Source organism: Ammospiza nelsoni, chromosome 12 (assembly GCF_027579445.1).
Source record: "Ammospiza nelsoni isolate bAmmNel1 chromosome 12, bAmmNel1.pri, whole genome shotgun sequence".
Taxonomy (NCBI): Eukaryota; Metazoa; Chordata; class Aves; order Passeriformes; family Passerellidae; genus Ammospiza; species Ammospiza nelsoni.
In genome coordinates, this window is record NC_080644.1 from 7,509,311 (window position 1) to 7,536,598 (window position 27,288).

The 27,288-nt window shown below is 48.9% G+C and overlaps 3 protein-coding genes across 3 annotated transcripts; 2 read left to right on the forward strand and 1 right to left on the reverse strand.

Annotated features, from left to right (window-relative positions):
• Window positions 1-1,071: 1,071 nt before the first annotated feature.
• On the reverse strand, window positions 1,072-7,503 carry PLAGL2 (PLAG1 like zinc finger 2). Its single transcript, XM_059480821.1, has 3 exons — window positions 7,393-7,503; window positions 5,607-5,995; window positions 1,072-4,803 (listed from the first exon to the last, which is right to left on the reverse strand). The coding sequence occupies exons 2-3, from the start codon at window positions 5,867-5,869 to the stop codon at window positions 3,582-3,584; spliced, it is 1,485 nt and encodes a 494-aa protein (XP_059336804.1). The 5' UTR covers window positions 5,870-5,995; window positions 7,393-7,503; the 3' UTR covers window positions 1,072-3,581.
• A 570-nt stretch (window positions 7,504-8,073) lies between these two features.
• POFUT1 (protein O-fucosyltransferase 1) lies at window positions 8,074-14,004 on the forward strand. Its single transcript, XM_059481107.1, has 7 exons — window positions 8,074-8,233; window positions 9,018-9,139; window positions 9,236-9,418; window positions 10,075-10,187; window positions 10,822-11,014; window positions 11,504-11,746; window positions 12,179-14,004. Exons 1-7 carry the CDS (start codon window positions 8,074-8,076, stop codon window positions 12,365-12,367), a joined length of 1,203 nt encoding a protein of 400 aa, XP_059337090.1. The 3' UTR covers window positions 12,368-14,004.
• A 660-nt stretch (window positions 14,005-14,664) lies between these two features.
• On the forward strand, window positions 14,665-26,503 carry KIF3B (kinesin family member 3B). The gene is made up of 9 exons (XM_059480959.1): window positions 14,665-14,703; window positions 17,926-19,364; window positions 19,935-20,036; window positions 20,693-20,815; window positions 20,928-21,046; window positions 21,275-21,388; window positions 21,869-21,974; window positions 22,178-22,356; window positions 22,927-26,503. Exons 2-9 carry the CDS (start codon window positions 17,982-17,984, stop codon window positions 23,021-23,023), a joined length of 2,223 nt encoding a protein of 740 aa, XP_059336942.1. The 5' UTR covers window positions 14,665-14,703; window positions 17,926-17,981; the 3' UTR covers window positions 23,024-26,503.
• Window positions 26,504-27,288: the final 785 nt, after the last annotated feature.

Below are 27,288 nucleotides of genomic sequence, written 5' to 3' on the forward strand. Positions count from 1 at the left end.
AATGGATTTTGAGTGAGGTGTAATCCCAGGGGGAAAAAAGATCTTCAGCCCTTCACAGGGTTCTGGTGATCTGAGCCTGGAAGGATGGGCAGGAGTTAACCCTCTGCTGCCAGGGAGTGGCTTGGCTCTTTGTTAGTTCTTATTTCCAGGGGGTCCTTGGCTTTCTGAGAATCCAGAGTCTGATTTCTAAGGGCTGGCACATTCATGTCCTGTCCTTTTACTAACTGGAGGTCTGTGGGTTTATACCTTAGCTGACTGCAGTGTTCCTACTGCTTTGGATCCTCCCCAAGCCAGCCAGTTTAAAACAACCCTTTATTTAATTAAACCCTCCTGAACAATTATGTGCTGTACTTGCTGTCCTTGGGCTCTGGTGCATTCTTTGTGGTACAGGTGTGCCAGGAACAGAGGGATCACAGTGGAAAGGTTTCCTGTGCTCTGCCTGCCTGACTCACAGCTATGTCCTGGACCTGCAGCCCCAAATTTATGGTCTAAAACAAAAACCAAACCCAAACTCTTTCTGGGATGATTTTTTTTATATCACATAACCAGCACAGTGGCTGCCACAAAGCCCTGCACACACCACAGAACAGATTGCAGGCTGTGCTGCAGCAATCCCCTCACAGCATGCCAGAGTTACCCTTGTCCCTCACCTCCAGCTGCAGCAGCAGGAGCTTGGCTAAGGTGAGTTCCACTGACTTGCCTAAGAGCTTGGTACATATGTCCTTGTGGACTGGGATTCCCAAGTGCTGTAAGCTTGGATGCTCCAGGTATTTTCTTAGAAACAGGTAAAAGTTGTTCACTGTAATTTGTTCTGTGAATTGCATATTTGCTATTTCAAATGGAATTACTCTTGTTAGTTTTAGACTGACTGGTAAAATACCTTCAGGTTACACGCTGTTGTGGTAGAGGAACTTGGAATCCATTTTCCTGTGCAAACACCTGGAATCAGCTCCAGTGCTGTCTCTGACCACGCTGCCCTAGCTGGGTTTGATTTTCCTTGCATTGACAAAAGTTACTGCAGTTCTGCTTGTTAAAGTAGCTGTGGAAAGCAAATCACACATGCAAATCATAGCAAAATGAATTCCATTTATTCTTTGACAGACTACTGGTAGGAAAAAGATGCCTGGCTCTAAGTTTAGCTACCACTGCTAAAGGAATTCCAGTGATGACATCTGTTCAGAGTACAATGCAGGCAGGAAGCAAAAAAGCTGAATGTTCTGCAGTGGGAGAAGGTGTGTGATGGCATTGCATAAATCTGATAATCCTCACTGCCAGTGAGTGATCAGTTCTGACCATTTATTTCTCAAAAAATAATAATCCTCTCAACTGAAGACAGGGATAAGGCTTGCATATAATTGATAACAGTGTGAAACTCTTTAATTTGCAAAGAGCAAAGCAATAGAAGACAGGCCTGAGGTATTCAATGCTGGTAAACAGACTGGCTGCAATGCCCTGTTTACCTTTGCTAGGTTAGAGAACAAGAAGGCACTCGTTGGACTTGGAAAGGCAACATTTTCCAGTGGAGAAAAGGAAAAAGTACTGCATTCAACTCGGGGAGATCATTGCCACAGGATATTGCTGAGGTAAATAAATCTTATATTACATTTTGATACAAAAGTCTCATTTGCAGCATTGCTGGCTAACCTAAAACAACCGATCTATGTTCTGGAGAATCAATGGATTGCTAAAGAGTCATTCTGGGAAGAATTACTAAGCTAAATTAAAAATAAAATTCTGGAGTAAAATGGAAGGGGGACACGCCTGTGACCAAAAGAGGCACAGCTGATGTCACACAGTGGGATCATGGCTCAGCAGGAAGGAATCTGCATCAACTGAGGTGGATGTGCTCTGGGGAGACGGGGAGGACAGCATCTGGCTTCACCCAAGGAGCTGAGATAACAGAGTAGAGGTAGATTTTGCATTTCCTAGATTTATGGAGAACAATATTGACAGATTTCCTGGTTTATATTGGCCTACAATGGTTCCTCCATGCTGAGGTATGAAGATCTGCCCATCCATGGTCACAAACATGCACCAGTGCAGAGAGACCTCCATATGTCCCCATCTGCAGTAGAAGTGCCCAGGAAAACAGGAGCAGGAGACAATACAGGTGCTAAGTGACACTAGCAGCTGGCTGCCTCTTCCCAGTATAACCCTCCTGCCCTGGTAGGTAGACAGCCCATGGAAGAGTTGAAGAGGTAGGGCAGGGAGCAAGGGAAGCAGGACTTTAACTTCAGGAGGCAAGGCTTGAGCAGGAGAGAACAAAAAAGGCCAGTGGAACCAAATCCTAAGTGAAAACTTGACTGCAGGCCCCAAACCTCAGCATTTGTTAGAACTATTGGTGTTGGGAGAAATGCTTCAAATACACTGACAGTGTGTACATGAAGCTGGGACCAATTTTTCCCTGATTCTTGCATGTTATCACCATTGAGGTTAAAATACACCTTTGAGACTCCTTCCTGGACAAGCCAAAAAGGGTGCTGACTTCAATGAGTGGTTAAAAAAAGCCCAAACCCCAGAAACTCATACTCTGTTCCTCATCCCAAGGGAAGGTGTGGAGCAGGGCCTGCAGCCTGTTCTCACCCACGCCTGGTCTGCCAGTGCTCGATGGCCCGAGCTCCTCACCCAGCTCTCTGACGTGCTTTGGTTTCCAGATCTGTTTGCCTGGGGGAGAGATTTAAAAGGGCTCTGTCCATACACCACACACCAAGCTGAGCTGTGAGAGCTGCTCCATCCCCTTCACTCGGGACAGCCAGCCAGAAAAGGCAGGAAGCTGCTGCCTGCGGGGGCAGAGGCTGAAGTGGTCCAAAAGCAGTGGATTTCCCCATGGGGGAAGAACATGATAAGTGAAGAGAAATCAGTGCAACCTGACTTCGTTGTGTAAACAGTGTTCTAGCTACACCAGAGATGAACCCAGTGTATTCTGGTGCCTCCTATTTTTTGCAATGGCAGAAACAGATTTGTGTTGTGTAAACAATGTTCACCATAACGAGTTTATCCTAACAGCTCCAAAGAGGCGGCGTTGAATTCACTATGTAAACGGGCTTGTTGCTTAACACTGATGTGGAGTAAGCTGTGTTGGGTGATGGGATGAGAGGTAGCAGGGAAGGACAGCTCTTCCCCATTGGCTTCATACAGAGTGGTATCATGACTTCTTCTCCATGTGGAGGTGTTGGCTGGTTTGCCAGAATTGCAGTGTGGTAACATGAAATGGAAGCTGGACTCTTCAAAAGTTTAGCCCAGGATGAAAGAGTCTCAGCTCCTTCTGAGGGACAGTCCCTTCCCAGAGAGGAATACAGCTCCAGCATTCTCAGGGAAGGTCAGTGCTAAGCGCGGCTCCTGATTCACAGATTAAAAATTAGATAAAATATATCCAGTCTATCAGCTGAAATCTTTCTGCTGTACAGGACTGGGACTTGCACAGGTTCCAGTCTACAAGTGCTCCCTCCGAGATCAGAAACCTCCTGTCTGACCCAGCTCTGCCAGAGCTTTCACACCCCCAAGGAAGGAAGAGTTGTGCGCTTTTAAGGCTCTCCACAAAAGGGTGACTGAAAGATCTGTTCTCCAGTGCTATTTCCAGCTTATTGGAACGCCTGGTGGAACCGTGGCAGCGTGGTTGTGCTCAAGCTGGAGGTGAAGACGGGGGGCAATGAGTGAAGGGGCCCAAAGTTCAGCGAGGCCCCGGCTCCGGGAGACTCTTGAGGTTGATGTTGCAAAGTGGTGAGCAGTGGCTGCGCCTCCCCCTGCGAGTAGCCCATGACCAATCCCCCCGACGAGACAGGTGGATTGCAAGGAGGAAGGTTTAGGGGAAGGAAGCCAAGAAGATGAGAAAAGTCCATGTTAGCAGCACAGAGAGCCTCTGAGAGGTTAGCAGGGCTCTTGGAAAGCAAAGCCTCATCCAGGGCGGGTGGCTGAGGCGAAGAGGACTGAGGATCACCAGATGAGAGAGACAGACTGCCAGGGAAGTCTGACAAAAAGCTGTCCACCTCTACTTTGGGTAGTTTCTCAGGCAAATATGAGGTAGATCCAAGCTGATACTTTGGAGGAGGTTGCGGTGGGGAGGAGATGGGAGAAGAAGACTCCAGAGGATAGCTCATTCCCATTGGAAGAGAATTAGGAACCAAAGAATGGGGCATCCCTGAGCTTGGCATGGTTTGGAGATGTGTGCTGTACATGCCCACGGGCAGCATGCCAGGGAAGCTCTTACCACCCATCATGTCTCTGGATGCCATACACAGGACAGGACTCAGCTCTTCCTTCACTGCCACAGAGGAGCTGCAGCTGAGCAGACCCAACATGTCCACCGGCTCCGTCTTAATCTTCAGCAGTTCCTGGGAGTGGCTTTTCTTCATGTGCCTGGTCAGGTGGTCTTTCCTCCCAAACCTCTGAGCACAGTACTGGCACAGGAAGTCCTTGCGCCCGGTGTGCACCACCAGGTGCCTGCGCACGTCCTTGCGGGTGTAGAAGCGCCGGTCGCAGTGGTCACACGGGTGCTTCTTCTCCTTGGCCCCGCCGGACGCGCGCCTGGAATGGGCTTTGAGGTGCTCCAGCAGGACCTGGGTGCTCTCGAAGGTCTGCAGGCACACCTTGCAGCTGAGGTCACCGCTGGCAGCCGCGTGCATGGCCAGGTGTCGCCTGAAGCCCAGTTTGGTGTTGTAGTTCTTGCCGCACTCGGGACAGTGCAGGGCCTCCTTGTTGGGGTCGTGGGTCTGCAGGTGGTTCCGGAGGTGATCCTTCCTGTGGAACATCTTCTCGCAGTACATGCACTGGTGGGGCTTCTGAGCAGAGTGCGTGGCCATATGCCTTAGGGGAGAGAAGAGGGAAAGGTCAGACAAACATCCAGCCCCTGAGGGAACACAAGCTGGTTTTCCAAACTTTTCCTTGTGTCCTACACTTCATGCCACAAAAATCCCAGACGGCATTTTACCTCCATTAAACAAGGAGCACAGGAGCACAATGCTTCAGGCAAAACCTACAGTCTGTCCCAGCAGCTGTCTCTCCTCAGCTCCTGCTCTTTGCTGAGGCTGCCAAAGAAAACCTCCCTAGTTTGTGACACTAGGTGAGAAAACATCACTTCATCAGGAGGGTCAGGCTGTGCCCAAGTCTGCTGACAGCCACTGTGGTCTGATTTCACCTTGGTACCTCACACTCTCCCCCACTGTGGTTCACTCGGTTTGAAGTTCTCAGCCATCACTGTTTAACTATTTTGTCTTGTACTTCACTACATAAATGGAAACTCTAGTTCTCCATACTGGAGCAACAGCTGCCACAGAATTATCCCTGTGGTTAGAAGTAGGATTTATGAATGCAAATGCTATTTTTGCTTTTCAATTTGTTTTTTAATCTGTGAACTTCACTTTCTGTTTCTATTTCCTCCTCAGTGAAACATAAAGCAGCTTGAGCTCAGGATGCAGCATTAGCTGAAGTTCTCTGGAAGGCACCTAAAAAGATGCCAAGTATGGTAATGTCTGGGACTCAACTGCTTTGCAAGGTAAAAGGGCATTTCCCCTCCTCCAGCTTCTCAGAAATTCAAGCAAAGACACCCGAGGGAGGGGGTTTCCCCTCTCTCCTGGCACTGCTGGGCAGAGGCACTTGCAGATACCTACCTGTAGAGCTTGTACTTGGAGGCAAAGGCCTTGCCACAGTGCAGCTGGGGGCAGTTGTAGGGCCTCTGCTCCGAGTGGGAAAGCGTGTGAGTTCTCAGCTTGTCCACGTGAGGGAAGGAGGGCTCTGATAGTTCACACTGGCATTTTCCCTGACTGTCGGTTTCTTCACCTCTTGGTCTGGGGACTAATTTCCAGCCTGTCTCTTCCTCCTCCTGCTTTGCATCTTGAATCCAGTTGGGAACACTGGGGAAAAATGCCGTCATGGCAGGGCTAGTAGAACATGGCCATGTCAAGCAGAACTCGAGCCTGTGGGCTGTGATGTTGTCCTGGTGCAGTTTTCTGTTGGAGCCCCCTGTGACCAAGCTGCTTTAACAGCAAAACTTCTTCATCTGAAATCACAGAAGACTGGTGTTACACACCTTCACCTGTGTACACAGTGAACGTGTACATTCCCAGTCATGGGGACCTCCAATCAATAATATTCTTCTGTCTCTTCCCCTTTAACCTGTTATCTGAATAAAACTATGTTAAACTTTTTCTGAATTGCATTTTTTGCCACTATTAAGAGCCAGTGTGACATGTTGGATGTATTTTCTCCTGAAATATCATAAAAGGTGTCTATTTGTAGCTCTAAATACTTCTATTTGTGCGTTTTGCAGATCACTTCTCATCCCATTTTCTTTTATTCTCATTTGCTCTTAGTCTCTGCCTACATGGAATTCCCTCTCAAAGATTCTCAGAGCTCTCTTATATTTTCTTTTCCCATCCTTTCTGCTACCAACCTGGTGCAATGAGCAAAACAATCTCCAGAACAATCTGAATCCCCAGATGTGGCTGAATGAGGCTGAGGAAGAAAGCTCTCAATTATCATCAACATCACACCTTTTTCTGGAAGGCAACGGATGCTGCTCCTCTTCAGGATGGGATTACTCATTGTATTTTCACTTTTCGATTGTGAGGCAGATTCTGCCTCTCTGGATCAGCAAGTTTTCTACTGCAATGAGCAATTTTTTACTCTTTTTTTTTTCTTTGACACTCTCATGCATTAATAATGGAAGCTCAAACTGTTTCCTGTTCAAAAAAGTACACCTCCTGTAAGCTCTTCTGGCTTTCACATTGATGAGGTTCTATATGAATCTCTCTTACAGCAGCTGGAAATTCTTGAGTTGTGTGTTGGTTTTTACAGGGTTCTACTGCCAGCTCGACTGGTAAACGGTCAGCTGAAATAAAACCAACCTCTTTCACTCAATTTGGCTGCCTGAGAAACCCTACTTAAAATAGCATCAAACCCTCACTCCATGATTGCTTCAGAGGAGGAACTTCCTGCTGCACATCAACACGAGTGCGAGTTGTGGGCAGGATGTGCAACTGCGAGGGAACAAACCAACCCCCAAGAAAGGGCTCAGGGAACGTTATGAAGAGCTGAAATGACAATTACTGTGACTGCACTGTCACCCCAAATACCATGGATGGTTCCCTCAGGGAGGAAAACACTGGGAAACAGGATGACTCCCAAGAAAATATATCACTGTGAGCTTTGGGAATGCCTGTTAAGAGCAAAACTTGGTTTTGTGCAGGTTAAATCTACGTGGTCAGAGCAGAACAATAAAGGACCAGAACTGCTGAGGTGCCACTTTGGGACAAACCAGCGTGGTGTGACAGCTGCTCTGACCCCTCAGGGTGCAGGAGGCCTGTGGTTCAGAGCAAGCTGTCTTACTAGATGCTAAAAGCATAACTCTTTCACCTCTCTACGAAATATGTTCCAGAAAAGACGAGTGTTCTCTACCTCTTGCTCCAGAGCTGTGCAGGTGTCCCGAGAGTCTCCACCACTTTCACCGGGGAACTGCTCCTTTCCCTCCGAAAAAGCCTGGCCATCTGGGCCAGTTTCAAAGCTACCTGGAAAAAGACAAGAGTTTGAATTTTGATGTCTTTAACAATAAGGTGCATAAACGATCATATGGAATTTTAGGGAATTCAGAGGTGCTGCTGCAACCGCCTTGCAAACGGCGGAGGTGCCGGGGGGTGGCCGCGAGGGGCAACTCGCTCCTCCCTCCGGCACCTCCGCCGTTTGCCTCGGGAGCCAACCGGGAGACCCCCACCCGCGGGGATAGCGCAGCCCCGGTGGAGCGGGATCGCACATCCCACCCCCGCCCCGCAGCGCTGAGGGGAGGGAGGCGGGCCCGGCCTACGCCCCCCCCTCCGCCCCGCATCCTCCTCCTCCTCCTCCTCACACGCCCCCCTGTCCCCTGAGGGGACCCCGCCACCGAGGGGAGGGTACGGCCGTGCCACCGCCCCTCGCTGCGGTGCCGCCCCCCTCGCTCGCCCCCCCGCGCTCACCCCGTTCCCCCGGGCCCCGCCAAGCGCGGCTCCGCTCCCGGCCCCGGCGGCGCCATTGCGCGGGGCCTTGTGGGAGTGACGTCACGGCTCGGTGAGGCCGCCAGAGCGCCGCGCCGCGGGGCATGCCGGGATGGTGGCGCCGGGCTCGGGCCGCCGACCAGCCGCCATGGCGGTGCCGCCGGCCCCGCTGTTCCTCGTCCTCCTCCTGCTCCTCGCGGGGACGGCGGCGGGAGACGGCGAGGCACTCGCCTGGGATGAGGCCGGGTACCTGCTCTACTGTCCCTGCATGGGTGAGGCTCTCCCGGTGCAGACCCCCTGTGCATCTCCCGGTTGCATCCCGCGGTGCGGTTCCTGCTGCAGACCGCGGTTCATCCCCCGGCGCAGTCCGCGGTCCTTGCCCCGCTGCATTCCCCCGTCCGTGCCCCGCTGTATCCCCGCTCCGTTCCCCACTGCATCCCCGGTCCGTTCCCCGTCGCATCCTCGCTCCGTGCCCCACTCTATTCCCCTCTGTATCCCCGGTCCGTGCCCCGCTCCATTCCCCGCTGTATCCCCCGCTCCATTCCCCGCTGTATCCCCCGCTCCATTCCCCGCTGTATGCCCCGCTCCATGCCCCGCTGTATCCCCCGCTCCATTCCCCGCTGTATGCCCCGCTCCATGCCCCGCTGTATCCTCGCTCCATTCCCCGCTGTATCCCCCGCTCCATTCCCCGCTGTATCCCCCGCTCCATGCCCCGCTGTATCCCCCGCTCCATGCCCCGCTGTATGCCCCGCTCCATTCCCCGCTGTATTCTCGCTCCATGCCCCGCTGTATCCCCCGCTCCATGCCCCGCTGTATGCCCCGCTCCATTCCCCGCTGTATCCCCCGCTCCATGCCCCGCTGTATTCTCGCTCCATGCCCCGCTGTATCCCCCGCTCCATTCCCCGCTGTATCCCCCGCTCCATGCCCCGCTGTATCCCCGCTCCGTGCCCTGGTGCATCCCCCGCTCTGTGCCCCGCTGTATCCCCGCTCCGTGCCCTGGTGCATCCCCGCTCCGTGCCCGGTCCGTCCCGCCCGGCTGAGCCCCGTTTCCCGCAGGCCGTTTCGGTAACCAAGCCGAGCACTTCCTGGGAGCCCTGGCCTTCGCCCGCGCCCTCAACCGGACCCTGGCCGTGCCGCCCTGGATCGAGTACCGGCACCACCGCCCGCCCTACACCAACGTGAGCCCCGGCGGGAGGGAGGGGCGGCGGGCAGGGCTGGGATGAGCTGCGGGCCCGGTGAGGGCAGCCCCGGCTCAGGGCTCTGCTCCCCCGCAGCTGCACGTCCCCTACTCGGAGCTCTTCAAGCTGGAGCCGCTGCGGCGCTACCACCGCGTGGTGAGCCTGGAGCGGTTCATGGAGCAGCTGGCGCCCCGGCGCTGGCCGCCCGGCAGCAGGGTGGCTTATTGCTTCGAGGCTGCTGCCCAGAGAAGCGCGGATAAAAGCACGTGTCCCATGAAGGTGAGCTTCTCGTCAGCCCCGCGGGCACGGCTGAATTCCAAAGTGTACGGCTGACTCATTCTGGTCCCCATTGATTCGCAAATTTAGGAGTTACCCGCCGCAAATCGGTCTGTGTGGCATTGCTTTCAGCGCTTGTGGAATGGCGTGCTGTGCCATCATTAGGTTTCTTTGTCTGCAAGTGCTTGGGGATCAGGGATACAGTCTGTGCAAGTAGATTTTATCACCTCAGATTTAATTGAGAATGTAGTTTATCTCTTGCTCTCTGTTTCCCAGCTGATGTTTAAGCAACCTCTCTTAATTACAAGTTTGGGAACTGTGGTGTGCTGGTTCTTTAAGACAACCTTTGCAACCTTCTCAGTAACTTTCCTGTATACTCTGGGTGGCAAAGATTGAAGCTAAATATATAAATGTATTTCGCTGTCTCCTTCCTGTGGAGCTGTTCCATCAAACAGGCTGTTGTATCCCAGCTGCTTCCATCCTGGAACAGGCTCCTGCTTTGCACCTCAGGATCTTTGCACATCCACCTTTCAGGCTTTGTGTATGCACTAAATGAGCTCTTGTCTTTTCTTGGCAGGATGGAAAACCTCAGGATCTTTGCACATCCACCTTTCAGGCTTTGTGTATGCACTAAATGAGCTCTTGTCTTTTCTTGGCAGGATGGAAATCCGTTTGGTCCCTTCTGGGATCAGTTCCAAGTGGATTTCGATAAGTCTGAGCTCTTCAAGGGAATTTCCTTCAGTCCTGCATACAAGGACCATTGGATCCAAAGGTAGCAAGAAGATGCAAGAGTGCTGGCAGGTCACTGTGGGCATTTAGAGTCACTCATGAAAGCAGCTGTGACTGTGTATTGTGACTTTACATTTTGGGGGAGAGATTGAAGTGGTTAATTAGTAATATAGTTAAAAATATTAATGCTTTTTCCATTAAATGTTTGCTAAGCACTTCTTGTGGGCAATATTTTAGGTATGAACTCTATTAGGCTGATTGACTTCTGAGCCAGGAATATTTAATTTATCAAGTATTTATTAAATATGTAATTAATCATCAAAAGGAATTTGGTTCTCACTTGGGAATTATGAACTGTATTTGTGTTTTCAGAGACATGAGTGACTTTAGGTGACAGAATTGATCTAGTTTGGGGTGAAAGTGTAATATCCCATTGCTTGGTAGCTCCTCACTGCACATTTGAGGCTTTTCTCTTATTGTCTATCAGATAAAAGGTCTGAGACAAAATACAGCCCCTGAGACTTTTTCAGTTCAAATGGCAAACCAGCTAAAATTATCTCAATTTGGAGCAATAAATGCTGCATATTTTGGGATGTTCCTTGTTTCTGCTCTAATCTTCACAGCATCTTTGTGCAGGATAGGTCACGTTGCAGCCCTCTGTGTTTGATTTTCTGTAGGTTTCCAGCCTCTGAGCACCCTGTTCTTGCCTTACCTGGAGCTCCAGCCCAGTTCCCTGTGCTGGAGGAGCACCGGCCCCTGCAGAAGTACATGAAGTGGTCGGATGCAATGGTGGAGAAGGGGGAATCCTACATCCAGTCCCTGCTGCTCCGGCCCTACGTGGGAATCCACCTGAGAATTGGCTCCGACTGGGTACGGCACAATGGGGTGTGGGCAAAGCTGCTCAAAAAGGAGCTGTGCTGGGACAGCACCTGATCCCTGCTGCCATCCAGGAGCTCCCTGTGTGTTAGCAGTGGTGCTGGCATTCTTTCAGACAGGCAGAGGTGGGGGATGTGGTGGTGTTTTCTCCTTTAAATGTGGTATGAAAAAGTTTGTGTGAGGTGGGGTTCAGCCTCTCCTCCCAGGAACAGGACAAAGGGAAATGGCCTCAGCTTGCAGCAGGGGAGGTTCAGGTTGAATATTGGGGAAAAATTCTTCACTGAAAAAGTGATTGAGCACTGGCCCAGCCTGTCCAGGGCCGTGGTGGAATTGCCGTTCATGGAAGTGTCCAGAACACAAGTAGAGATGGTGCTTTCTGATAAGGTTCAGTGGGTGTGGGGTATCTGTTCAAAGTTTGGACCTGATAATCTCAGAGATCTTCAACTTTGATGATTCTGTGATTCTCTCTTCCTCTTCCAATAGAAAAATGCCTGCAACATGTTAAAGGATGGGACAGCTGGGCCACACTTCATGGCTTCACCGCAGTGCGTGGGCTACGACCGCAGTGCTGCCGTGCCTCTCACCATGGACATGTGCCTGCCAGACCTCCGAGAGATCAAACGGGCTCTCAAGCTCTGGGTGGCAAAGATTGAAGCTAAATCTGTTTATATTGCTACTGATTCTGAGCCCTACACAACAGAAATACAGCAGTTCTTCCAGGGAAAGGTGAGTGTTCCAGAAATATCTTCTAGCAGGAGTGCTTGGGTAAAAACCTTCCTTGGCTTCTGGCCCGAGGCTGTCATGGATAGCAGACAGGCAGTTGTGGAATAGGGTATTCACAGCCAAATAATGGCATCTCAAAGTGAATTTGGCTCATAGCAATAAAAATTATCCTGTAAAATTCTTTTTTTTCCCAGGAGATTGAAGAGCATTGTCTGGCATGGTAGTAAATATTTCCATGAAAAGGGTTTAAATTAAATAAACCTAAGTGATTTTCAGAAATGCTCTGACATTGATCTAATCATAAATGAGTTATAGGGCAGAGAAAGACAAAACTCACTCTCTTTCTGTTGTGTATTCAATTTCTAACATTATGCCAAGACATTGGATTGTGATAATAGCTGACTGGATTCATCTGCTCTCCTCGTTTCTCTGCAGCTCAAGATTGTCAGCTTGCAGCCAGAAGTGCCTCAGATTGATCTGTACATCCTTGGCCAGTCCGACCACTTCATTGGGAACTGTGTCTCTTCCTTCACTGCCTTTGTGAAAAGAGAACGTGACATCCATGGGAAACCCTCCTCGTTTTTTGGCATGGACCACCCTCCGAGGCTGCGGGATGAGTTCTGACCACAGGAGGAGGAGGATGAGGAGCTCCCTGGTGCCAGGGCTCTGAGCTGGGCCCTTGGTGCTGCAGCATTCCCTGTGGGCAGTCATTGCTGGGCTGTGGGAGAGCTCCTGCCCTCCAATGCTCCTCACAGTCCCTTCCAGACTGTTCTGTCTGATCTCTCCTGTGTTTCCAGTGTGAGCTCAGATGGGAATTTAAATCATGTGGTTTATGGGAAACTATAAACTATGTATAGATTTTTAAGATGTAGCTTTTATAGTTCTCGATTCTCAGTAGTTGGGATTCACCAGCAATCATGATGAAGCAGCTGCTCAGATTTCCTCCTCTTTTCTTTGTCTGTTAATTCTTAACTCTCACCTGGAGATGTTTTGAAGCTCCATGTCCAAAACTGACCATAATTGGCTCTTTTTGAGTATAAAACTTCTGTCAGGCACATCAGGTTCCCTGGAAAGGGCGTACAAGATGAAGCTCAGCACTGAAAAAGCTCTGGGGTTTATCAAGGACTGCAGTTGTCTTACCAGACCTGTGTCACCACAGTGCCTCAGTGTCCCTTCTCCTGTCCATAGAGGTTCCATACCCTGTGCTGTGGGGCCCTGGATCTCTCTGGTGGTGCTGGAGGAGTGCAGTGGGACGTGGTGTGACATGGCAGCTGCCTGTTCAGCCTCTCTGCTGAGAGCAGCCTGGGGCAAGGTGTGTGCAGGACATGGGAGGAGATCTGTCACAGCCAGGCCAGAACTGGAGGTTCAGGGCTTGTAGCTTTGTAGCTGTTGATGTCAGTCAGGTCTGTGGTAGAAGAGAAACTTTGAGCCAAGTTTATTAAAATAGTTGTAGTGGAGTTGGGTATGTCATGGGTCTATGGTATTGTTTTGTTTTTGTACTTTATGAGATAACCCCTCTGAGAGCATTACCCTTGTTTGGGGCAGTTCCCAGTGGAGGTAACTCTGGAAAATTATTCATTGATGGGGAAGCAACGGCCCAAACCCCTCTGTTTGGCCTGTGTGGTTTGATGCTGGTAACACTGATAATCCCAACATGGTGAGACTCAACTTGACCCATGCCTTTTGGCGTTTCTATGACTTCATTTTCCGGTCCAAAGACTGAGTACAGAACGGTTCATTTTTCAGAAATGCCTCTTGGGTGAGTCTGTGGTACCAGAGCTGCTGCCTCCAGTGCACTGCTGCAGTCCAGGCAAGGCTGTTATGAGCAGTTAACTCCAAATGTCTCTCTTTATGGGGGTCTTTTCCTTCTTGAAATGTTTCTGAGCTTTGAAGGAGTTTGAGGGCTCAGGGGAGTGAGAAAAAGTGGGCAAAGTGAGAAGATTCCCCAGGTGTCAGTGTGGCAAAAACTCATCTCTTGTTTCCTTAGGGCTGGCTTTAAAAAATCATGGGATCTGGGGGGAAATTATCCATTTTAGGGCCTTTGGAAGCTGGGCTTTTGAAGATTGAACTTCCTTATGTCATACAGTTTACTGATCTTAGGTGATGCCCTTGGGGCTGCCTTGCCTTGCTGTGGAGCAGGGGAAGCCTGTCCCCACACTGTTGGGAAGACAAAGTATTAAAACCAAATGTTGGGATGGGGCGTTTCTTTTCTGTTTTTTTAAATAAGGTATTTTTTGTACTAATAAAAACTTGATTTTGTATTCACTTGTAGTGCACCAATATTCCTTCCTCCATTGCAGGAATCTCTGGTACCCGAGCTGCAGCCTGCTGTGCAATGCTGTGATCCAGAAAGCTCTGATTAAGGAGCTTTAACTCTTAAATGCCTTCTTTACTATGGTCTTTTTCTCCTTGGAAATACTCCCGAGCTTTGGAGGGTTTAAAAAACCCCAGCCTGGCTGGGGCAGAGACCTGCCGGCTGGGGCAATCCCGGCACTTTCGGATTTGGTGAAGTGCGGGATGCCCACGGCGGGGCTGCTTTGTCCGGGCTGGGGCAATCCCGGCATTTTCGGGATTGGCATTTTCAGGATTGGCATTTTCGGGTTTGATGAAGTGCGGGATGCCCACGGCAGGGCTCCTTGTCCCGACTAGGGCAATCCCGGCATTTCGGGATTGGCGGCGGCGGGATGCCCACGGCAAGGTCCCTTTGTCCGGGTTGGGGTTAAATAGGCATTTTCGGGGTTGGCGAAGTGCAGGATGCCCGCGGCGGGGCCGCTTTGCCCAGGCTGGGGCAATCCGGCATTTTGGGGATTGGCGGCGGGGCCGCTTTGTCCGGGGCGGGCCGGGGCGGGGCGGGCCGGGCGCGCCGTTGCCAGGGAAGCGCGTCACGGGCGGGCGGAGCGGCCGCGCCGCTTCCGGGGCCGCGGGAGGAGCGCCCGGGCGGCTCCATGGTGACGGCGCAGGTGAGTCCGGCCCGGCCCCGCACCGCGCCCGCACCCCGCCCCGAGCATCCCCGACCCCTCCGGGCTGGCACACCGCGGGCCGCTGCCAGCCCGGCGTCCCCGGTGCTCCCGGTGCCAGCCGTGGGCACGGCCGGGGCAGCGGGCGCGGGAGGCGGCGGGACCCGCCCGCGGCCGGGTTGCGGGGGCGATGCCGCGGGCGGGTGGCCCCGTTCGGGTGGGTGTCCCCCGCTCCCGCTGCTTCTCCCCCGCGGTCCTTCCCCCGCTGTCCCCGGGTCCCCTCCCTGCAGCGCCCGGTGCCGCAGCCGCGAGGGCGGTGGGTGATGCTCGGGTGAATCCGCGGCTCCCGGGGGAGGGAACACCGGCGGGGTGCCGTGCTGAGGCGACAGCGGTGACAGGTGACCACAGGTGACCCCAGACGCCGAGTGGAACCAGGGCTCGCAGGTGGCACCGCCGGGCCAGCTCCAGCACCGGGATGTCCTGCCCGGCCTGCGGAGCGTTTGGCAGGGAGAGGAGAAGAAAACAGCAGCGCCGAGGGTGGCTTGGCTTGGGAGGGAGGGAAGGACACAATTCAACCGTGACATTATGAAACCACAAATATTTGAAAGATTTGAATGGCGAGAAGCAATGGAATGTTTTGAGTGGTACCTCTGGATGTGTGGAGATGCAAGGGAAGGGTTTGGGCAGTTCCAAGAAAATCTTTCAGAGATGTTGAAGGCAGGAGGCAGAGCGGCTTCGGGATGTCACCTGTCAGGGCAGGTGGCATGGGTGAGCACAGCTGTCCAGGACAGCACCTCCCAATCCTGCAAGTTTCTGAGGAAAAGTGGTTGCCCCAGCTTGAATTCAGGTTGTGGTGTTGCTCATTCTTTCAGGCATAAACTTTTATTTCAGTGTTGACTAAAATGAATAAAAATGCTTCCATTTCTGCCCATCTTCCCTTCTTGGTCACCAGGGCACATTTGCAAGTGCATCCATCTCAACCTTGACCTTGACCTTGACTTGCAGGGACCTGGCCCAGGTCACTTTTGGCCGAACTAATTTAATGAAAAAATTCCCATCTTTGATGGAGAAGAGTGGGTGGCACGGCAGCATTCCCAGCTTTCTGGCCATTCATGTCCAGCCACTCTGGCAGTTCAAACATTGCCCAGGAGTTCCTGGGGAATACAAACACTGCCAGCTAATTGGTTTTATTTTCCAGTTACACACTTGGATAAATCTGAGAAGAACCATAATTTGTTATGCTTCCAGTAAACTTCACCACAGTAGCTAAAATAATTGGAGATGATTCAGGATGGGTTGTTATGAAAATAGCCCACATCAGGGGTAAAATCAGTTGTTTGTTACAATAAAAAGAGACTTGCAAGTGAAATGGGGAAAGGTGTCAAAAGCTGATGGTGAGGAGGTACACCCAGAGGAGCAGCAAATGTGCAATATAATTTTTGGTCAAGGTGTAGCTCTAGCAAGACTAACTTAACTCTGATCATTTAATATTTGTCATAGTTCCTTACAAAAGCAGCACTTCTCATCAGAATAGTATTTTAGATATTCAATATATAAAATAAATCCATGCTCTCCTTGTCAGAACTTGTGCCTGGTTTGAGTATTTGCCAGTGTGAACATGCAGATACGTGACACAGTGGTTGTCATGTGACCTTGTCAGAAAATTGTCTCTTGTGAACTTGAATTACTGGAATGTCTCTTGGAGCTGTGGAAGGGGAAGCGTGTGTTAATGTATACAAGTCCTCAGGATGAACAGAGGGAGAGTTGTTCTTTGTGATTCTGCCAAGATTTGTCCTCGTTTCACTTATTCTTGCTGTGTTTGTGCTCCAGAATTCGTGTTTGCTGTGGGTCAGACAGGAAGGTCACCTTTATCTGGAGCTGTCAGTTAGAAGGGAAATGGTTTTATTGAGTAGCTACCTAAAATTCCTGTAACAGTTTGAACTCACTGTGCAGGGTGAATTGTGAATGAGTGTCCACTTCAGTGCTTTTATGGGAAGAGTGAGAAGCAAAGAGTTTCCCCTCACAGACCCAAGAAAGTTCCCGAGGCCATACTGGGGTTTCTGTGCAATTCTGAACCATGTTTATCTGTTACTTCTCTTTTACTTTTTGCCAGTCTGACTGTCTGTATATTGGGCTGCAATTGTGCTTCCTTTTCCATCCAGTAGCTCTGGCCCTGCAGTTCTCTGCCACCTTGTTGGAGAAGCTCTCCTGAGACGTGCAATTATCAAGTGAAAAACAATTAGACAAAAATCCCTGTTTCCTGCTGGTCTGGCTGGGAAGAGAGCAATGAACACATCTCAAGGAGGCCACACCTGAGCCTGTGCCAGCACTGCCTGGGCTTCCCTGTGTGTATTAGGTTTACACTTAGTTCTAGTTGGCAGAGGGACCTCAGGGCTCTTCTTGGAAGATATTTTGGAAATAAAAAGGGTTATTAGAAATTGCATGGCATTCCCCAAGTTGTGCCGTTGAGATCTGCCGTGTGAGGCTTGAGCAGTGACTGCCTTAGCACTTTAGGAACACAGGTTCTTGCTCCATTTTCAGTGGCAGCTCATCTTGCTGATGTCTGGAGGATGCTCCAGTGTGTCCTCTCTCTCTTCTCAGACTCATGAATGAGTTGGATCTGTGATCTGGGTTTATACAACTTGAGTTTAGGTTGATGATGAGTCCTGTAGACCTGATGCAATTGGACCACCAGAGCAGGAGTGATGGCAGTAGGTCAGTGTAGCTGAGCAGCGCTGGCTTTTGTGGGGAATCCTGATAAAAGTCTATTGCCAAAAGAAAAGATAATAGCAGCCTTTTGCTCCAGAGAGAGCAAGGCTGTGCTAGATTTTCAAAATGGGATATTTAAAACAAAAGCCTGACTGTAAAGCAAATGATTGGCAAAGTATTATTTTCATAAATAGTTTAAAAAGGTTTATTATAATTTTTAAGGGTCAAGAAAAGGATCTTTACCAGGTCTGAAGGTGTGATCTGTGATGATGAGTTTTTGAAGCAGAGCTTGTAAAAATGATACCATTTGATGCACAGCTTTGGTAAAGTAATTCTGTCTCAGTTCAGGCCTTTACAGAGTTTTTGTGTTGCACATTATTTTAGTGCTTCAAAATCCCTTGCAACTTAATGAAATCAAAATGCTGCTCAAATTGATGAGGCGAGTCTTTGGCTTTGTGAAAAGCTGTCCCCTGCAGAAAACTGTCTTCAGACATCCCTGCTTTGTTTTTGTTGCAGGTGTGTAGCAGGGCATTATCCATCAGCAGCACCACAGCAGGCCCAGCCCCGCCGTCATGTCCAAGGCAAAGAACTCCGAGTCCGTGCGGGTGGTCGTGCGCTGCCGGCCCATGAACAGCAAGGAGCAAACGGCTTCCTATGAGAAGGTTGTCAATGTGGATGTCAAGTTAGGGCAGGTCTCAGTGAAGAACCCACGGGGATCATCTCATGAACTGCCTAAAACGTTCACCTTCGATGCTGTGTATGACTGGAATTCCAAACAGGTCGAGCTCTACGATGAGACCTTCAGACCTCTGGTGGACTCTGTTCTGCAGGGGTTTAATGGGACAATCTTTGCCTATGGGCAGACTGGGACAGGGAAAACGTACACGATGGAAGGGGTGCGTGGTGATCCTGAGAAGAGAGGGGTCATCCCCAATTCATTCGAGCACATCTTCACCCACATCTCTAGATCTCAAAATCAGCAATACTTAGTTAGAGCGTCTTATTTGGAAATATACCAAGAAGAAATCAGAGACTTGTTATCAAAGGATCAGTCCAAGCGGCTGGAGTTGAAGGAGAGACCAGACACGGGGGTTTTTGTTAAGGATTTGACCACCATTGTCACGAAAAGTGTCAAAGAGATAGAGCACATCATGAATTTGGGAAACCAGAACCGCTCAGTCGGTGCCACCAACATGAACGAGCACAGCTCTCGGTCTCACGCCATCTTCCAGATCACGATCGAGTGCAGCGAGCTGGGGCTGGATGGAGAGAACCACATCCGTGTGGGGAAGCTCAACCTGGTGGACCTGGCGGGCAGCGAGAGGCAGGCAAAGACTGGAGCACAGGGGGAAAGGCTGAAGGAAGCCACTAAAATCAACCTGTCCCTCTCAGCTTTGGGCAACGTTATCTCTGCCCTGGTGGATGGCAAAAGCACACACATTCCCTACCGGGACTCCAAGCTGACCAGGCTGCTTCAGGACTCTTTAGGTGGCAATGCCAAAACTGTGATGGTGGCCAATATAGGCCCTGCCTCTTACAATGTAGAGGAGACCCTGACCACGCTGAGGTATGCCAACCGTGCCAAAAACATCAAGAACAAACCGCAGGTGAACGAGGATCCAAAGGAGGCTCTGCTGCGGGAATTCCAGGAAGAGATTGCTCGACTCAAGGCACAGCTGGAAAAACGGTCCATTGGCAAGAGAAAGAGGAGGGAAAGGAGGAGGGAGGGTGGGGAAGAGGAGGAGGACACTGAAGAGGGTGACGATGAAGGAGATGACAAAGATGACTATTGGAGGGAGCAACAAGAAAAGCTGGAGATTGAGAAGAAAGCTATAGTCGAGGATCACAGCTTGGTAGCAGAAGAAAAGATGAGGCTGCTGAAGGAGAAGGAGAAGAAAATGGAGGACCTGAAGCGAGAGAAAGAAGCAACAGAGATGCTGAGTGCTAAAATCAAGGTAGAATTCTTCCTGGTCATACCCTTTGAAAGCAATTTCCTTAGGCTGTGGAGAAAATAAAGGGTTTCCCAATTTGGAAAGATATTTCACAGAAAGTTTCCAGGATAGTGATTTATGTTTGGGTTGGAAGATTTTAAAAGAAACCATTTCTAGCCAGAAGTTGAAATTTCCACCATTAATCATATATTTCAATATTCATGAGCTGTTTCATTGTTCTTCTGTACTGATCTTAAGCAATTGGCACACTAAAAAACAATGCATCTTTTCACAAGCTGTGGCACTAAAAATGTTTCCTTCTGTCACAGATCATTAGAAATTATTTACAAGGGAGCACACATTTTGGTTCTCCAGCTTTGCCACATATTTCCGTGGTGCCTTATTCTAAACAAGTTACTCTTGCATTAATCCCACAGTTTAATAGGAATTTTAAGAAACAGTGATTCCTGTAGCAGCAGCCTTGAAAGAGAAGGTTAAATAAGGGAGCTGCCCTGAAGAAGTTGTACCCATAGGAGAGAAAATTATCCTCTGTAGTCACTGAGAGAAACTTCTGACCCTGGTTTTTCTTTTCAGACAATGGAAAGCAAGCTGCTGGTGGGAGGGAAAAATATTGTGGATCACACAAATGAACAGCAGAAAATCCTGGAACAGAAACGACAGGAAATTGCAGAACAGGTACAAGGAAGGGGATTTGTTATTTTGTATAAAAAACCATGCTGCTGAACTTTTGTAAAACATTGTGTCAGGGAAATTACCAGAAGGTTTTCGCAGGGTTAACCCTAGAATTGGTTTAATGGCAATCATTTGTTGAAAAGAAGGGGAGGGGCTTGTGTAATATTTCTCATTATTTGAAATAAGTAAAGAAGGTTTATATAAGTTTTCTTCTAGTTCTTAATGATAAAGATTTACCTCCTATTTTGATTGGAACTGTTTGTAAGTGAAGAAATATTTGCAAGACTTTTAAGAGTACTAGTTTAGTCTTTAGCTCAAGGGAGGAGTCTCCACTCTGTGCTAAAAGTTTATTTTCTGTAAATGCAAATTTTGTTGGTGATTCTTAAATACAATAAGCAGTACAAACTGATAAAAAGGAAAGAAAAAATAATCTAAAAGTGACATTTGATTCTTTTAGTTGAAGCTTGAGCCTTGTTCACACTACCTGATTTTAATAGCAAAATAAGGACAAATAAGATGTTTCTGGTATTTCTGTGGCAAGAGATATGAAGAACTGGAGGGTAGGGAAGGAAACCCATCCTGAGCCTTGGTTTCATGTGTGTCACCTGGAGGTGACAAGGTAATTGAGGTCTTCAATGCCATATTTTCACATTCTTCAGAAACGTCGGGAGCGAGAAATCCAGCAACAGATGGAGAGTCAGGATGAGGAGACACTCGAGCTGAAGGAGACCTACAGTTCTCTTCAGCAAGAGGTGGACATAAAGACCAAAAAACTCAAAAAGGTAAAAAGAAAATGATTCCCTGTCTACCAGGCTGGGAATAAAATCAACTTGTGTGTGAAAGTGAGAGGAGCTTTGGCAAATGATGTGTTTTGGCTCTTGTTGTGTGCTTCAGTTATTTTCCAAGCTGCAAGCTGTGAAGGCAGAGATCCATGATCTCCAAGAAGAGCACATCAAGGGGCGCCAGGAAATGGAACAGACCCAGAATGAACTCACCAGGGAACTAAAGCTAAAGTAAGCCTCATCACTTAAATAAGCTATTAAATGTAACAAAGAGGGTTTCTCGGGGCAGGGAGTGGAGGGACTGCCTTGCACATACTTGTGGAATAAGATTTAACCATGAGAAAATGAAACCATTCCTCCTTTTCCAGGGTTTTATTACATCAGTGGGAGAGGAGCAGGGAGGAAAGTCATTGCTAATTATGTTTCTTGTATATTTCTCATTTTTGTGGTTGCATGTAGGCACCTGATTATTGAAAACTTTATTCCCTTGGAAGAAAAGAATAAGATCATGAACAGAGCATTCCTTGATGAAGAGGAAGACAACTGGAAACTACATCCCATAACCCGTCTGGAGTGAGTGTATTTCTGCTCTTGGGATGGAATTACAGGTCACAGGAAACCCTCTAGCTGTCAAGAACAAAAGAGGGATTGAACTGGGGATTTAAACTGACCCTCTAGAGTTCACAGCTTCTTGATGTGTAATAAAATAAAATAAAACAAATCAATTTATTCCTCTTGATAGGTGCTATAAAATACGAATGTATAGTTAGGGGAATTCTTGAGAGATTATGATTTTTCTAATAGGCAAACCAAATAATTATATGTAAAATACATGTAATAGTGCATTCACCCTTGAAGTAGCAGTGCATTCCTATCATATTTCTTTCCTGCTCCTACAAACGCAGCCTGGGTGGTTTCTGCTGTGTTGAAACAGATTTCTGCATGGAATTTGCAGATGTTGTAGCTCATAAACTACAGGAGGAGTTGTAGCTCATAAACTCCAGGGGAGCTTTTGGTTTTAGGGTATAACAGCCTGAGTCTGTTTTTCTCTAGTAACCAGCAGATGATGAAAAGACCAGTATCTGCTGTGGGGTACAAGAGGCCCCTGAGCCAGCACGCCAGGACGTCCATGCTGAATCACACAGCTGCTCGGTACAGGGTAAGCCCAGATGTGGTTGAACCTTTGCCTCTTCACCCTGTGATCAGGGGAATGTGAATTCCAGAGGGGATTGGGTGTTCTTTGAGATGTAAATTTGTAGTGCCCGGCACACATTTATAAAGTACCTCAGATTAAGTTTCTGAGGGCAAAGTAACAGTTTGTGTGAAAACATGGAGACTTTGATTCTGCTTTTCCCCTCTCAGGCAGAGAACATCGTGTTACTGGAACTGGATGCGCCCAGCCGGACAACGAGGAACTATGAAGGTCCAGCCATTGCTCCCAAGGTTCAGGCAGCTCTGGAAGCAGCTCTGCAGGATGAAGATGAGATTCAAGTGGATGCCTCGACCTTTGAGAGCTCTTCAAATAAAAAATCAAAACCCAGGTAAGCTGGGCTTTCCCTGAGCAGACTGGCCCACAGGAAAGGTGCAAGTCAGTCAGCATTTCTCATCAGTGAAGTGAAGCTGAGCTTCATAGTAAAGCAGAGAGCAAAAGGAACATAAAATCATTAAGGTTGGAAAAGACCTTTAAAGATTTGAGTCCAACCTCCAGCTGAATCCCCACCATGCTACTAAAGCTTGAAGTGCCACATCTACTCATTTTTTGAGCACTGCAGGGGATGGAGATTCCAGCCCTGCCCTGAGCTGCCTGTGCCAGGGCTAAAGCACTCCTGCAGTGAAGAGATTTTTCCTCATATCCAGCCTCAACCTCCCTTTGTAGAACTTGAGGCTGTTTCACCTTGGCCTGTCACTTGCTACTTGGGAGAAGAGGCCAACCCCCACCTTGCCACAACCTTCTTTCAGAGTGTAGGACACAGGGCAGAAGAAAAAGCTGAAACTGATTATTAGAGAATAACTCCAGTTTAAAAAAGTCAGCTTTTTGCAGATTAATTTTGGAAAGGCAGGTGACATTGTTAGAAGTTTTCTTGTTTATATTTTCATTTTTGCTTCTTCAGACCGAAAACTGGAAGGAAATCAGTGGGATCTGCATCAGGATCAGGCACCCCTACTTCTCAGCTCTACCCACAGTCACGAGGGCTGGTTCCAAAATAAAGCCAGCAACTCCTCTCCAGGGAGGGAACAGCCTTTACCTTCTGGGAGCAGAGACAAGGACAAACCTGCAGAGAGAGCTCCTGGCCAGCCTCCAGCCCCTTTCCCTGGAGATGGCCTTGTTGCTGTTTAACTGACTCGGGCCAGTCCAGGGGCACTGAGCCATGGGAAGATCCGTGCTTGCAATTCAGCATTTGGCCTCTGTGGGAAATGGATTTTAGTTAGGAAATCAAAAATGCATGAGGTACGTTACAGTGTGTTAGGAGCAATGGGAAGCATGGGGATCACCTCACAGCATCACCGTCCTCCTCCTGCACCAGCCCTTCTGCTGCACGGTGCTTTTTGGCTCTTGGGCACTGAGAAGACAGGTGAAAGTCATCTCCACAGAACCACCACTCTGCAGCTCCACAGTGAGAGCCAAAGGAGGCTAAAAAGCAGAGGATCTGTTCAAACTAGACAAGGTGCATGGTTCTTCCTGCTTGAGAGGCTGGCGTCACCACCTGGGTTCAGGCAGGATGGCAGTGGCCAGCGCGTCCTCACCACCACACAGCTGTGCCTCCCCACAGGGCTGTAGGACAGAAAAGGGTCTCAAAAACACCTCTGTGGTCTCTAGAAAGGAAGCAGTAGAATCTGAAGTCCTTTCTTTGTTTACAGGCATAAGTGAGAGCTCCTCTAAGCTGACCCACAGACCTCACCCCTACCAACAGGAAGCACCTTGTCAAGGAACACCTCTGCCTCCCATGTCAGCTCCACAGCTTCCCTCCTCTCTCTTGCCTCCATCTTTACCCCTGGCATTTAAAACCAGTGTCCATATGACATCTTTAATGGCATATGGCCATTTTCTCATGCCTCCCACTGTTGATGGAAAACGTAGCACCAGCTCAGAGCTCTCCCTGCCAGGCTCAGACTCTCAGCTGGGCAGAGCACTGGAACTTGGAGCTGCCTTTGAGTGCACTCCTGGGAGTTTGGTCCCTTCCCTGGGTGTCTAAGGAGGTTTAGCATTCAGTGCCTCTTGTGCCTCACCTGTTCCATGTTAAGCAGCTTTCTCTCTGCACCTCCCAGCCCACTCAGAGCCTGCTGGGAGTGAACCTGACCTGAGGCTGGTGATGGAAGCTGGTGTTAATTCCAGGGGTTTTACTTTGAAAACAAGGGAGGGAGAACTCCTGCTTTTGACAGTCTCATTGCAAAGCTGCCCTATGACTAAAGCAGGCTCGTGTAGCAGGGTAGAGGGAGGTGGAACTCCACACTAAGGACAGAGTAAGGTGTCCCTGTCTAGTGTCCCACAGCTCATTTGTAAGTTTTAGTTCACTGTATATTGAGACTTGGGATGTTACTTTTTCTGGTTGCTCTTGGCTGTCATCCTGTGAACATTTTTACCTGTTTTCCCTCACTGATGACTCCCTCCAGACTGACGTGTGAGTGTGTGAGGACTTGCCTGGCTGCAGACATGCTCTGATGTGTGGACTCTGCCTTGTGCTCCTTAAGTGTCCACGGAGTGACTTCATCCAGGTTGGAGAGCTCCTTTCTACTGAGCAGGAGGAACTGAGTGCTCAGCACAGCTCACCTGTGCATCCTGCAGGCACGGTGCCCAGGTGAGCCAGGTGGGCCCCCTGAACACCAACTTGGCTGCTGCATTCCATGGACTGCTTTCCTGGGCCACAAGGTTAATATCTGTATACACATGTATGCACACATACATATATATAATAGTTTTGGTGGAGGAAGGAGGGATTTGCTTATAACTGAGAGAACAGGCACATGACCAATTTCTTTCAACCTGAACATGGAAACCCAGCATAATCTTCATTTTCACTAGGCACTGTTTATATCCAGAGAGCCTTTTAACTGGCTTTTGTTGCATAGTGTAACATCACCGTCTCTTCCCTCTCTTCCTTCTTTCTCTCCAGCACATAATCTTCTGTACCAGGACATTTTAAAAGATGATTGTATGGTTTAAGTGCTCAGAGAATTGAAATTAAATGTGGGGGGGGAGGTTTAAAACCCTGAAACAGCAGCACAATATATAACCACGTGTATGTACATACCTATGTACACATGTTTTATGTGAATAATGCATACACAGACACATCTGTGTCTGCACATGTGCACATTTTTTCTCAGTTGCTACTATCCCATAGGGAATTCTATTGTATATTAAACTCATATGCTGGAAACTGCCTTCGTGGCAGGGCTGGTACCATGGAGCTCTGCAGTGCAAACCTGTTTTCATGTTGATGAGCCAGTGTCAGAAAGGCTCTGCTTTTAACTCTGTAGAAATTCATTAGCAAGGTGAAAGAAACTCAGTAGAGTGGAAAAGAATAAATCTGCATATTTAGTCATTGTATGTAAATTGGGGCTTGGTGGAGATTTGGTCAGTGTATTCATGGGCAATCTTGGCCTGTTACAGAAGCCTTTGGATTCTCATTCCAAAGGACTTAACCCTCACCAGATGCTCAGTGGCACTGATGTTAAAATACATTGTCTTAAGCTGTACAAAACAAACTGAGCTCTGGGTTGAAGCTTTTAAGAAACATTCCTGCCGAGTTTGCCCTTCTTTGGTGTTATCTGAACCATCTGGGCTTCCTGCTGGTTTACCAAAAGCAGGAAATCCAGCTGGACTCCTGGAGGAGGCCCTGGGACAGCCTTGCACCATCACCTTTTCTTCATAGGAATGTTTAACACTCAACATAATTGTCTTTGCTCTGATCTGTATAATGGGATCTTTTTTTAAAAAAGTGGCATGGAGCAGGAGTTGGCCGTGGGAGCAAGTGCCACCAGACACTGAAGCATAGGAATTAAAGCACTTTCTTAAATCCTTAACTTAGGTCTAGCGCCTTTTTAAATATATTTGCATGCTGCTTGAATCTTCTAAAACACATACCTCTGCCAGGCACCTGGTGCCTTATACAGATCAGAGCAGGCAGTGCTCAGTCAGTCTGGGCTGTGTAAGTCTGTCCTGGCTGAACCTGCAGTGCTGGAGCTTCAGTGAATCACCTGTGTACCTGGACATGTCCTCTCTCCTGTCTGTGCCGGGCTGTGCACCAGTCTTGAAACAGTTCAGTGGAATTCCTGTCTGTTCCTGCTGTGTTCAAAGACAGACTGGAAAAGAGAACCTGCAAAAGCCATAATTAGCTACAGAGATGGAAGTGAAATGAGAACACTGGTGCTGCCTGCTGCATGTGCAGTGGGGGGTTGACTCTCTGGGATCCAGGTGCTTGCTGCCTTCTCCAGCCCCTTTCTTTTTGAAGAGGTGACCCAGGATCCTTCTATGGGCACAGCTGTCAATGGCAACTCTCAGCTCCTTGGAGATACACCCACCTCCACCTTCTCTTAGGTGATCTGTAGAAAAAGAACCTGTCCATAGTTCTGTCCATAGTTTTACAGCTTATATTTATTTGTATCATCTCTTTTGTCTAGGAATGTAAAGTGATCCTAAAATACAATGTGTAATAAAGTCAATAAGATTTATTGCATCTATCAAAACACGTGTTTTTCATTGTTAATTTGGGGCAGGACTCAGTGACTTCATGTTTCACAATGCCTTGCGTTATTTTTCTTTCATAGGAAGAAGTCTGCCCAAAGTAAGTGGAAAAATGTAAAAATGAGTAGAGTGCAATGAGTATTGTAATGTGTGTGTATATGTGTGTATATATATGTGTGTGTGTATATGTACACACACACATATATATATATATATGTAGAAGGTGCTGATGCCTGCGTGTAGCACCCTGGGTACCAGAAGTGCTGGTGAAACCCTGCCAGAATCCCAGTCCATGGTGGGCCCCTGTAATGGGTGGTGCTGATTTAAACCAGTTTTTTATCCTTTATCAGTGCTGTGGGGAGAAGGAGCCTCGGAGTACAACCACGATGTCCAGAGAAGGGAAGTGAAGGTGGGGAAGAGTCTGCAGCACATGTCTTATGGAGGCAGGAGTGTTTACCCTGGAGAAGGAGGCTCCAGGGTGACCTTACCACTCTCTCCACCTCCGTGAAAGGAGGTTGTAGCCACATGAGAGTCGGGCTGTTCTGCCAACCAGTGCCAAGAGGACACAGCGTTAAACTGTGCCAGGGGAGGTTTAGTTTGGACATCAGTAAGAATTTCTTAACAGAAAGGGTCATTAGATAGATAGAAGGCGATGCCCAGGGAGGTGATGGAGTCACCGTCCCCGGAGGTGTTTAAGGAAAGGCTGGACGTGGCGGTCAGCGCCCTGCTCTGCTGGACATGGTGGTGTTGGGTCAGAGGTTAGGACTCGCTGATCTCAGAGGTCTTT